Source organism: Accipiter gentilis, chromosome 22, assembly GCF_929443795.1.
Source record: "Accipiter gentilis chromosome 22, bAccGen1.1, whole genome shotgun sequence".
Taxonomy (NCBI): Eukaryota; Metazoa; Chordata; class Aves; order Accipitriformes; family Accipitridae; genus Astur; species Astur gentilis.
The window spans coordinates 26,849,901-26,863,586 of record NC_064901.1 but is presented as its reverse complement, the minus strand read 5'-3'; the positions used below and the strand labels follow the sequence as shown (position 1 = coordinate 26,863,586).

Here is a 13,686-nt window from a genome sequence, read left to right as displayed (position 1 = left end):
CATTTAGTATCTCCAATCTAGGCATGTTTGGCATCAATGACTTCACTGCAGTCATAAACCCTCCACAGGCCTGCATCCTTGCTGTGGGCCGAGCAAGACCAGAGCTGAAGATTGTGGAAGATGAAGAAGGGAATGAGAAGCTTATGCAGCATCAACTCATGACAGTGACTCTTTCAAGTGATGGTCGGGTGGTAGATGATGAACTGGCTTCAAAATTTCTGAAGACCTTGAAAGCAAACATAGAGAATCCAATGAGACTTGCCCTGTGTTAAACTTGAAGATTGTTTCTTGTTTTGATAATATAGATAACTGTTATGTACTTGGCATTGTTTTTCTGTATAGAGGAGTAAATAATTACTGTGAGATGGAGAGTTAAAATATTTAATTTATTGAATTAACATGAAAAACTACTAATTTTCATGCTTTTAGTCTTTTGCAATGACCAGGTTTTATACTGTAAAGCTAAAAGACTAAAGTTAACATGCTACCTTTCTTTGAACACTTAGTGCTAATAGCACATAATATTTGTGTGGAAAAGTCAGTCTCCTCTGAAAAAGAAAATTCAAGAAAACCATGAAATTTAGAAGGGAATCATAGAATAGTTTGGGTTGGAAGGGACCTTTAAAGGTCATCTAGTCCAACCCCTCTGCAATGAGCAGGGACATCTTCAACTAAATCAGGTTGCTTAGAGCCCCATCCAACCAGACCTTGAATGTTTCCAGGGATGGGGCATCTACCACCTCTCTGGGCAATCTCTTCCAGTGCCTCACCACCTTCACAGTAACGAACTTCCTTACATATAATCTAAATCTAACCTCTGTCAGTTTAAAGCCATTACCCCTTGTCCTGTCACTACATGTCCTTGTAAAAAGTCCATCTCCATTTTTCTTGTAGGCTCCCTTTACATAGTGGAAGGCTGCAATAAGGTCTCCCTGGAGCCTTCTCTTCTCCAGGCTGAACAACCCCAACTCTCAGCCTTTCTTCACAGCAGAGGTGTTCTGTCCCTCTGATCATTTTTATGGCCCTCCTCTGGACCTGCTTCAAAAGGTCCATGTCTTTCCTGTGCTGAGTACTCCAGAGCTGGACGCAGTACTCCAGGTGGGGTCTTTCCTGGACTGAGATGGGGTGCTTTATTTAAGGACTAAATACCTAGCTGTTAGGAAAAGAGGAATCATAACTGAGCAAAGTGCTGCTGTGCATTCTGGTTAATACTGAGATAACTGAGTAGATAAATGATATTGCTGCTGTAGAAATTTTTTGACTTTTCAGAAGACTTTTCTGGCATCCAGATTGGATTGAAATAAGGTTTATAAGATTTTGACAGATATGTCAATGGCTTCCTACATAAAAACAGCAACATTACATACCAAAAAAGTTTTGGTTTAATTTCATTTTCATTACAAATTTAACTGTTCTTCACTTTCTCCGTTACTATAAGCTACATTGAAGAAAACAAGATGAATGGGGAAAAGAAATGACAGGAAATTCTGAGAGACTAAATTAGATCATAGATAAAAAGTAATTTCTCAAAATATTAAGTAACATGGTGTAATCTACAGCTTCATTCATATAATTAGAACATATTAAAAAACATTTAAACTGTAGGTGCATCTATTTTTTTCCAGTATTTTAAGATAACTGCATAATCTAATTCCTTGTAGAGGGGTAGAGAGGAGGATAAAGTTGTCTGAATTAATGCATTCTCCATAAAGGAAGGAATCTCAGCTTCTTTTATTTTTAGTTTTTGATGGAACCAACATTTAGTGAAAACCACATTTTGAGTAAAAAAAACCCCTAATAATAGGTTTTATTTTACTTAATTTGGGGACAATTACATTTTTTAAATTGAGGAGTTGCCCCAACTCAGATACCTTCTTCAGTACCACAAAATATAAAGAAATATCTTTTTCAGGTGCTCTGTGATGTTTTTTGGTTAACTTAAAACCCAAGTTAATTGTGCCAGCAGTATTGAGATGAAAAACTAGCTGTGATCTCCTAATCTCATAGAGGTTCCAGTATGAAAGGTGGAATTTTGCATACTTAATAGTTGCTGAATAATGCTGTCCTTTCCACGGATAGAAAAAAGATGTAAGTAGAAAGTGTTTCATCATCAGTATATATTGAATTGTAACTCGGAGGCTTAAGTGTAGTGGCCTGAAGTTCAAATTAACATAAGTAGATTGTTGGGGGTTTTTTTATATATAAATATGGAACCACATATTGTAAGTGTTTGTAATGAAATAACTGCATTTACAGGACCTGGTGAGAATATAAATTGTCAGTAGAATTCTGGGACTTTGTCTTATTCTAGATTGTGCAAGTCCTTTTTTAAAGATTTGGAGGACTTGTTTGTTGAGCTGCTGCCATAATTAAAAAGCTAATTGCAAGACAAAACCTTTAATTAGTACTCGGCTGAGAGTTTTTGCTAAATGAGTTTCCTTCTTTGGCTTGTTCTGATATAATAAATTTCATAAACTATTAATCTAATAGTAGGGAGAGATTTTTATTACCAAATCTAGTTTACTGCGCAATAATAGACATACCCATTCTGTACTTCCAGGAGTTTCTCACTGATAAATTATATTCAAGATCGGGTGCTGAAGATTAATTTGCAATTTTAAGTGGTTAACCGTGAATTTTTCCAAAGTTGTTTATCAATCCCATATTACTTCCAAGGGAAAAAACCTACCAATTTATATATTGTCCTTGATAATATACAAGAAATTCTCATTGTTTGTGTAGCTAAATCTCTTCTGCCCAGGAGAATTTCCAGACTAATTTAAAAACTGATCTACTGTTCTTCATTTTTGCACTTGGTGCTCTAGTGGTGTTGTGTGCTCCTCACCATTTGTATATTTTACTTTTTAGCTGGTCACAGTTAAGGGCTGCATGACTGATGCATACAACTATAGTTTTGTGTGTGTGTGTTCATGTAGTGCAAGTTGGAGCTTTTGGAGCTAGTGGAAGGCTCTATTGTATGTAAGTATAGAATGTTTGTCATGTCTCATTCATGTGGGTATTAATACACCCATTATAATTTCCCTGTTCAGCACAAACAGGTGAAGACAATGCAACTTTTTCTCCAGGTTAAATAAACCTTTACAACTTTTGAACTAGGCAAATCTCAGTAAGGCTAATACAAGCTTTAATTCCAATTTCCTGAAACCTGCCTGCTTGCCAGCATTGTCATTTGATATAAAGATGGATGTATGCGATTTGTCAGTCATCAGCCTGTGAAGGAAATCTCTGAAATTTAGACGTGATAGCAGTCAGATCTCCTTAATTCAGAGTGATTGTACCATTTGGCAACATCTACCACTGTAGCAGAAGTGAGACAAATAGTTGCCCATACAGATTAAAATAAAACATTGAATATCTTCCTGAAGAATTTAGGGATTTGGGAATGGGGGCAATGGATAAAATGGCCCAGAAAGTGAACTGTGTGAAATGGTTGTGTTTACATTTGAAGCAAATTTGCCTTGAAGTAAAAGTTGTACAGATGAAAAATATAACTTGTCATGTTTTATTCTTCAGAATGTCTTCTGTCAACGTCTTTTTTACATACCTAAGCAAGAAATACCATGGAAGATATCTACTTTCTTGAAAAATTAAAAAACCTGAAATAAAAATTTAAGGCTATGCTTGGGGAAAATTACTTCCTTCATATAATTTTCCTTTGCAAAATGCATAGTTAGAAAAAAAAAAAGGTAGCTATTTTAGACTTTGTGATTGTTGGCAAGCATTGCACTGTGTCACACTTTAATCCCTAATTGTACTGTCAGAGTATTTGACTTTTTTGATCTTTTTTTCTGCAATGTATTCCTTATGAAATAGAATTTCAGTAATTAATCTTCCCACATGTAATCCCTGAAAGAACCTCACTCCTGCAAAGTGAATGTTCAGTGCTATTTTCACCTAATCCTTTTGTCCACATGCTCATCTCCATCTATACAAAATACGTTAGACACTCTTATTTCAACTAATGATTAGTCCCATTGGATACAATAGAATTTAAAAGTTGAGTAGGAATACATAAATATGACAAATGTTCAGACTTTGTTTCTTTTATCATGTGCTGTGTTGTACAGAAAGCTGCATATTGATTGCATTAGAGTATATCCAGTTACAGAGTGAGTTAGGGGGAAACTAATTCAGAATTGTTGGAACTAAGTGTCATGCTTGATGTGTTTTTCATATGCAATAATTTGTGCCATAAGGTGACAGAAAATAAAGAAAAAGATGCCATTAGGATTGATCATATAATAGTCTTATGGTGGTGACCTGTAGGTTTGAAACTGATGTGGGTTTGGGTTGTTTTGTTTTTCCATTGAGTTTTTGTCCTGGATTACATCAGACCATAACAAATACTTTTTTTCCTCCCTAAAATCCACTGCCAACTGGTCAGATGGGTAGGTCTCTTTCTGTCAAAAGTACTGATTGCAAGCCCCTTTCAGTACCGCTCAGTTTATCCTGGCATTTTCAGATATGGTTTAATTGCAAGCCCCTTTCAGTACCGCTCAGTTTATCCTGGCATTTTCAGATATGGTTTAATTGGAGTAAGGTTAATCTACTTGTATGTTAACCAAAAATGGGTAAGACCAGGAGAAGCCCCTGGGAAGCTTAATTTCTAAAATTTGTGCTGTAGACTTTTATGGAGAAGAGTTTTGCTCTCACAGGTGGACAATTCGGTATCTTTCACAACTACTCTGCTTCAAGGATATGACAAGCTGTAGCATAGAATTAAAAACTTTGCATAGGAAAAGACACAGTGAGATGTGGCAAACATGACAGCATACACATTTAAAAGCTTTGGTGACTGAAGAGCTGGAAAGTATCCCAATGTTGCCCTTCTTTTGGCAGAAGGAAGCCATGTTACAAGTAGTCCCCTTGCCAAGCAGGCAGTTTTCTGTAAGCAAGCAGGTTACGTGACACTAAAAGATGTATAGGTTACTGAACTGGAAGCTCATACTATGGTTTGTCTTTTAATTCAACTGTTTATATCTTTGTTTTTATCTAGGTGTCTTAGGTCTTCGTTGTTGGTGATGATTTTTTTTCCTCCTTTCCTAAAATGTAAAAGTATTCTCCTAAGAATTCACAAGAATGCCCGTCATTGAATTGCTTATCAAGGAATGTAATGTCTGTGTTCAAAATCCTCTTTGATCTGTTTCCAGAGCCTATGCAGTCCATACAGCCCCATAAGCTAGAAAAGAATGCCGGAGATGGATTGTCATGAGAGATGGGCTCTCCTCTGGTATTCAGCCAAGCCCCTTTCTGTAACCCACAAAACTGTTTGTTCTGGTAGTGTTAGATCAAAAGCAAGCGTTCTTTGAAACACGTAGTAGTGTTGGTGGTGTCATTTGCAGATTAATGCATGCAGTAGCCCTCTCTCTTTCGCAGTTGGATGATCCTATATAATTTGGATGCAGGATTGTAAACTGGCATTGAATGTTACTGCCAATTAGGTACTCTTTTTTAGAAGAATACTTAGGACTCAGACCACGGTGGGAATTTGAATGGAACTGATGTGACTGTACAGGAGTAACTTCCAAGAGCATTGCATATCAAGAGACCATACTTCATAGGATTAGGACACCTGTTGTTGCCTATCTGGACTTCTGTGAGGCCTTTGACACGGTACCCCACAACATCCTTCTCTCTAAAATGGAGAGGTATGGATTTAATGGGTGGACTGTTTGGTGGATGAGGAATTGGCTGGATGGTTGCATGCAGAGGGTAGTGGTCAATGACTCAATGTCCTGATGGAGGTCAATTATGAGTGGTGTCCCTCAGGAGTCCGTACTGGGACCAGTACAGTTTAATATCTTGATCAATGACATAGACAGTGGGATTGAGTGCACCCTCAGCAGATTTGCAGGTGACACCTGGTGTGGCTGACACACCTGAGGGATGGGATGCCATCCAGAGGAACCTGGACAAGCTTGAGAGGTGAGCCCATGTGAACTTCATGAGGTTCAGCAAGGCCAAGTGCAAGGTCCTGCACCCGGGTTGGGGCAATCCCTGGTATCAATAGAGGCTGGGGGATGAAGGGACCAAGAGCAGCCCTGCAGAGAAGGATTTGCAAAGGACTACTACTCTTGAGCTATTTGTTCAATTCAAGCTTATGTTGATTATTGTTTTTTTCTGCTGCAACGTTAAGTAAATCATTTCTTAGATCGTTGTACCAATTATTCTAGTTATGAGAGTAACTTCTGCCTTTCGTGTAGGTAATATTTCAACTTACATTCTGTACCACTTTCATGTTGTGGAAGGGCTGTTTTTCAGCCTCTTGTTCATGGCTGATTTGCCTTCACTGCTCTGATTCATGCGATTTTGTTCTTGAAATCAGAGAATAAATTTTTTTTTTCAGGGCTTTGAAATAAACTATGTCTTCACTTCTTATGAAGTACTGCAGCACAACTAATAAAATTTAACTAGCCATCTACCCACTCTTAATATTTTTCTGAGTTCTCCAGATCAGAAGAGATTCTCATTTAGTACTGTAGTGCATCATGAATCAGAAATAGCTATTATTTCCTTTACCCTGAAGGCTGCTAATAAGCAATCAAGCATTGTCATTTAAGAAGTGTACTAGTACCTACAATTTTTTGTTCCCCAATAGCTGTTTGTAGACTGCTGTTTGCATTTCCTTTCTTTTTGTTTAAAGAGGTATTGAATTACATGTGAATAGTCACAGTGTTTTGTAAGTAAATGGAAAAATACGGTTGTTCAGTTTATGTTCTGTGTATGCTTGATGATGATGGTTTCCATTTTCCTTAAAGGTTCCAAGTATTAGCTAAATGATACTCCAATAAAGTGAGATTAATGTTTTGATAATGCTTCCTAAATAACTTAAATGTTCTTATCCTTCCCTTTTAGTTTTTATATACTAGGTTAAGTTTTAGAAACTTCTAGCTTACAAATATTTCCTTTTTTAATTCAGCCAAATGACAGAGTTGTGTAGATTTCTCTGCTGGTTTTAAGAGGCAAGGCCAAACCCTTTGAGAATGTGTTATTTACATTAAAGTCCTAGCAATCATTTAAAAATGTATTGTTCTTGCAAAAGAAGTGTATCTAAAATGAGCCTGACATTGATCTCAAGATGCAAGGAAGGTGAGCATTGCTGCAGTAGCTTTAAAGGATGTTAGCACAATAAAGAAGTATCTTCAGCGTGTCTCCTATCACTTTCCTTTCTGACTATAGTAATGTAGCATGAAAAATGAAACGTTGTTCTGAAGGAAAGTCCATGAAGTGTGCTTTTTTTCTTCTGTATTTTGTAAATTACCATAAACATATGCATATTTTTTCCAAAACTTTTTTTCCAAGAAAGTGTATTAATCAGCCTTTAATCTCTGCACATAGAGTTATTCACTGAATCATTCTTCAGAAACGAGAATCCAGGTACTGATGTGCTTCTCACCGGTGGACTTGTTTGGTATAAGCCTTGATGGTGCCACTGTTTTCGATCATTTCAGTCAGTGAAAGACTTGGGAAAGCTGAAATACAGAAAGGCCTGCAGAGGGCAGACTGAGAAGCCTGGGTTTCTGATGCGTAAATGTAGTCACCGAACTATTTCAGTGTGTAGATATTCTTTAATTTAAACTATAGCATGATGGTTTGGTGTTTGGCTTTGAAGTGTTTCAGAAAGCACCTGACATGAATAAAGAAGGATTAGTAAACACTAACTTGCCTTGATCTGTTGGAATTAGGATCAGACGGAAACCTTGGTCATTGTGTGGCTCTCCTGCAGAACTGGATCATAGCATCATAGAATATCTCAAGTTGGAAGGAAGCCACAAGGATCATCGAGTCCAACTCCCTGCTTCTCACAGGACTACCCAGAACTAAACCATATGTCTAAGAGCTTCATCCAGATGCGCTTTGAACTCTTGACAAGTTTGGTGCTTCCCTGGGGAGCCTGTTCCAGGGACCAACCACCCTCTCAGTGAAGAACCTTTTCCTAATGTCCAGTCTGAATCTCCCCTGATGAAGCTTCATTCCATTTTGTCATGTCCTGTTGCTGGTCACCAGAGGGAGGAGATCAGCACCTGCCCCTTCGCTGCCCACTTTGAGGAAGTTACAGACTGCGATGAGGTCACCCTTCAGCCTTCTCCAAACTGAACAAACCACAGGACCTCAGCTGCTCCTCGTAAGTCTTGCCCTTGAGGCCTTTTGCCATCTTGGTTACCTTCCTCTGGATACACTGTAATAGTTTGGTGTCCTTCTTATATTGAGGCACCCCAAACTGCACACAGTACTTGAGGTGGGGCCGCACCAGTGCACTGTAGAGTGGGACAGTTGCCTCCCTCAGCAGGCTTGCTGTGCTGTGTTTGATGCACCTCAGGACACAGTTGGCCCTATTGGCTGCCAGGGCATACTGCTGACATCAATGATGTTTTATTCCATTTGTCCCCAAAATGTTGAAGGCATAGAGAGCAGATTCCTTTAAGTCAGTATGGCAGTTACATCCATAATGGATTAAACAGAAAACACTGATCTACAAAAAAACTACAAAAAACAGTTGAAAGTACCTTTCAGTATGTTCTTAGATAAGCATAAATTTTAAACTTATAACCTCTTGTGTTTTCATTCTTTATAATCGTGCTTGAGTAAAGCAGGAGGATGTTCATGGTAGTCTACTGGAGATTTGTAGAAACATGATAACCAGTAAATTTTCTAAGAAACACAGAAACTTAGGATTTGGGTGAAGACCCATGTGTTCATTAAACTGGGGTGCAAATCATTTACTGGAAGCTTGACGGGCTACTTTGCGTGGTTACTTTACAAAATCTGCCTAATCTGGATCAGGGAAAAGCCATCACTGTTTACTTGAATTCAGTTTGCACTCCTTCCCTTTGACGTCAGTTTTGCTTTGACTTGTAGGTATCACAGTGAATAACTATTCATATACAATAACCATATTGTTCTTCCCTCTCTCCACAATAATGGTCCTACCTGGCAAGTTAAACATTTGTGTCATTATGAGAAATAACTAGCTGGAAAATGACAGATTTTTCTGTTTGTTCATTACCTGTACTAAGGAAAATGATTCATGCTATGTTAATGAGTACTGCTATTTATCTCCTTCAAGATTAGAGATCAAGAGAAGATTCTCTTTTATACCTTAAAAGTTCCTCTCATGTGGCCTAGATCTAGATAGGAACAAAGGGCAGCTGTGAACATTTTTATTTCTGCTCACTGTTGTAGGAAGAATATACTGAATTGTTAGTGCAGCAGATCTCTCTCCTACAGTTTCATGATTTTTACATTGTCTATGTAACGTTTATTACAGCATGCTGTTCACTTCACTTTGCAGGGATCCAAGCAGTTGAACCTTGCAAGATACTCTCTCTTGACCTAGTCATTAACCAATTCCTGTTTCAGCTGCCTATCTTAAGAAAATATGTGTAATTATGTTTCATTTCACAACCTAGGTGCACTTTTAATTTCTTCCCTTCCAAATAAATTATAAGCTTGAATATCCATGGAGGCTGTTCACTTGTGCAGATGCTTATATTTGCTGTGTGATGTCCCAGTCTCCATTAGCAATGTGTACTGAATTTCTCTAGGTTTCAGCAGACAGCAGCATGCTGTTTCCTCTTCCTTGCATGGAAAATAGGAACTATATCGGATCCCTTGGTTCATCACTCTTCTTGTCCTGGTTTCAGCTGGAATAGAGTTAACTGTCTTCCTGGTAGCTGGTACAGTGCTGTGTTTTGAGTTCAGTATGCGAAGAATGTTGATAACACACTGATGTTTTCAGTTGTTGCTAAGTAATGTTTAGTCTAAAGTCAAGGATTTTTCAGCTTCTCATGCCCAGCCAGCGAGAAAGCTGGAGGGGCACAAGAAATTGGCACAGGACACAGCCAGGGCAGCTGACCCAAACTGGCCAAAGGGGTATTCCAGACCATGGGACGTCCCATCTTGTATAGGAACTCCGGAGTTGGGGCAGGGGATCTCCGCTCAGGGACTAGCTGGGTGTCGATCAGCGGGTGGTGAGCAGTTGCACTGCGCATCATCTGTACATTCCAATCCTTTCATTATTGCTGTTGTCATTTTATTAGTGTTATCATTATTAGTTTCTTCTGTTCTATTAAACCGTTCTTATCTCAACCCACGGGTTTTGCTTCTTTTCCTAGTTTTCTCCCCATCCCACTGGGCGGGGGGGCAGTGAGTGAGCAGCTGCGTGGTGCTTAGTTGCTGGCTGGGGTTAAACCACGACACTTCTGAAGTGTGAGACTCCTGGCTTATAGTGTAAATTTCAACCAAATATTCTGAGTGTATTACGTTGCTTAGTCACTCATTTTGGCAAGGATTCTAGATCACTTTACTACTCATTTTATAGTACAAGCAATACACAGATTCAAATGAAAATAATATTCACACTTTTTTTTCCCCTCCAAGAGTATTTAGAGAGACAAGTTACATACAGAATTATTTTGGAGTCAATTCACAAATGAATTGGTTGTGCCCACAGAAATTTATCAGATATTATAACATCTTGCATTTCTCTGTTGAAAAGTATAGAAGAGTTACGGCTTTTTCAGGCAGATTAGGAGTCCTTCCTCTGTCCGTTCCTATTTTGAACCTAATCATAGTCTTCAAAGCAGGTGCTGTGTTCTTACTTAAGCTCATAACAAGGGCCAATGATTCTGAGTGACTCCCAGCTGGAGCAGAAGAGACGTTTGGGGATGTGCTAAATCATCTTAAGCAACGCACCTCCTTGGCTGCTTTTCCTATTTATTTGTATGCTATCTGACAGGCTTTGACCACTCTGACAGCTGCAGAGGAAGGCCACAGAGGGTCTAGGGCCTCTTATTGAAATGGATAATACTAATAAAGAAGAAGTAATGTGATTATTGGCTCCTTTTCACAAGATTTTTGTTAATACTTCTATTCCAATGCCTTTAGCCACAATGTAGCTAGTTTCATTGATTGTAAGTCGAAGGAAAGGGTTGCAGTTTTACCACAACAAAACTACAGCTCTGTTAATACTTTTGTTTTCAGACAAGACAGCTTTTCCCTACTGTGTATTGACATAATGACTCTGTTAATCATTGGTATGTGACACCCTTAGCTGTATTAGGAGGGAAGAACATTGCTTATGAAGGTCAATACTGTTTACCTGGAGATTAGCAATTGCATTTTTACCAATAGCACCGATGCTGCTACAAATTATGAAACTAAATTGACCTATCAGAAGTGTCTTAAATATTATTCACATGGCTTAAATATTAAGCGAGATCTGAGCCGAGAGAAAGAGGTGTTTTGGCCAAAGACTACATTTCAGCAATTGCAAGAAGACATCTTTATTTTGGAAGACAATCCCTATTGTGCAGGGTAGAAAAGATGAAAAAGTCAAAAGAAAGTAGTCTTTTTCACCTGTGCTTGAACATCTTTCTCTTTATAGCATTATATTTATTTTATTGATTATCAAGAAATGCCTGGATTTTTTTTAAGCCATAAAGTATAAGCAGATGATCTCTGTCCATGCAATTGTCTTGAGCAAACTCTGAGGGCAATAATACTTCAAAACTTTAAGAAAGAGAATTCTACTTCTCAGACCTCCTTCTAAAGCATTTGTGCATACTTCACGTGTGCCTGTGCGTATGTATATACCTCTGTGTGTGCTGAGATGGACTAGTAAAGAGGGGAAGCTGCTATTTCAACCACATTTGTTAAAGCCTTTCAGATCTGGGCTACAGGGATGAACAGAGACAGGCTTCTGAAATCCCCTGCTGAGACTTTAACATTTCTGCTTTAATATATGTGTGTCAATGTGTATGTGTATAGGTACAAGGCTGGGGGAGGCCTGAGAGAAACCTGCCCTGATTACATTTGAAGAAAGTAATTGCAACATTGCATCTGTTGCTCAAACACAAGTGATGAGACAGTTGAAATTATAGCTGGGAGCAAATACTCTTGCCTAAGAGAGATACCCTGAAGAATCTATGAAGAAATCTTTGTGTGAGAAGGCAGCTTTCCCTTATACATACCTCATCACAGGATTTTGGGAGGGATGTGGTGGTGGAAGCAGTTGTCTTGTGTGAGAATAATGTGTCTAGTGCTCTTGGAAAGGTTTTGAACATTTATCTTTGGTAAAAAGACAATCAGCTAACCAAGCAAAATCTGCAACTGTTGCAGAGTACTTCATTGAGTTTGTTGATAAATCTATGAATCCAGAAAGGCATATTCTAGAAATCACATGTTATTAGAACTGATTTAGGCATAGGCTAAGCCACTGTTTTCTCTGCGCTTTTCTGAACCTGAGTCTGATTTAATTTTTAAGCTGTTTAATGTGGTGGTTGTCTGCTTGTGGATGTGCACTGTATCTGACTCAGTAGTGTGTGTGTGTATACCATTTATATCAAAGTAACCAGTCGTGGATGGTAATTACCAATTTACTTTTAATTTCAGAATTGACTGGATAGGCAGCAATGCCACAGGAAATGCCATCTTTAAAAAAAAAAAAAACAAACAACTACTCAATAGCCATATTAGTGGGTGGTGCTTACTGCACTGAGATAACAGTTTCCCTAACTAGTGACAGAAAGCAAGAGAGGTTGGGACAGGAAAACAGTAACTGTAGAGAACTCTGTGGCAAAAGAACTCTGGATTCTTGCATACCTAAAGGCTGGGGCAGAGGGGTGTGGGAGGGGTATTTTTTCCCATTTTCAGATGAATTATACACAGAAAATTTTAGCTTTGTCTTGTTAAGTGACAATTCTTTGCCATATCAACCACAAGTTCTAATTACAAACTCTAGAATGTTTTTCTGACTGGAAGTTTTAGGGGTTTCTTCTGAAGTTTTTGTGATAATAAAAATAAATGTTTTCGTGTGGTTTTCTATTATTCTTGTGGTTATTTAGAAAGCTTGACTAGAGTTTCATATGTGAACAGCAGATTAAACAATTATAGATTGCAATTTTTTTGCTTAAGGTATTCAACTGCTAGGTAAGTTTTCTGGAGTAGATCCCCATGTCACCGATGGTAGGAAATGTAAAACCAGCCTTTTTCTAGGCTCTGAACCAGGTGAGAATAGCATTTAATTTTCTTATGCTCAATTTTCATTTTTTTTTCATTTAAAATTAGTTTCAATGTACTGAAAGAATTAGTGGCCTAGTTTACCAAAAAACATTTATCAATATGCTGATGTTTTCACAAAACTGTGGATGTATATCTGTAGTTAAAAATTTTTTCATTAGAATTGCTATGAGCATTTCAAAGATGTTCATTTGCAGAAGTTTTGATTTAGATGTAGATTTATATAAGTAATAAAATGTATGCATAAAGTTTATTTTGGTACTGACCACCACATTTTAATATAAGAGGTCATTTATGTGTCAGTTGTTTAAATCATTTGAATAATTTCTTATCTGGCAATGCTTAATCAGTTTTCCCAGCAATCCCAGAAAGCCTTGGCTCACCTCACCATGAATTGCTAACAACTTACATTATCTCTGAAATCCTTATACAAAAAGACCTTTTTAGGATCCTAAAAGTTTGAATAGAATAATTTAAAAAATGTTTTTGATTACAATGAGAGCATATTTGGACTTGAAAGGAAACTTCAGCATCTGAAGCCGGTGAGGACTAAATGCTATCAAAAATGTAAATTTTTAAGAGTTTCTGACTATCCTTTCCTTAGTAACTGTTTTCTTGCTTATATGTAAATGGAATCCAGGGTTG

At 37.9% G+C, this 13,686-nt stretch overlaps 1 protein-coding gene across 6 annotated transcripts in view; it reads left to right on the top strand.

The window, feature by feature from the left end:
* The window catches only part of PDHX (pyruvate dehydrogenase complex component X), a 66,752-nt gene extending 59,410 nt beyond the window's left edge, over positions 1–7,342 (top strand). For 5 of the 6 annotated variants that reach the window (XM_049825117.1, XM_049825120.1, XM_049825116.1 and 2 more), the window contains exon 12: positions 8–3,849. In XM_049825117.1, coding sequence (XP_049681074.1) covers positions 8–272 — 265 coding nt within the window. In that variant the 3' untranslated portion in view covers positions 273–3,849. Of the gene's footprint in view, positions 1–7; positions 3,850–5,970 lie in introns of those variants that run through there. The other variant, XR_007509121.1, reaches the window with a different exon arrangement.
* Positions 7,343–13,686: the final 6,344 nt, after the last annotated feature.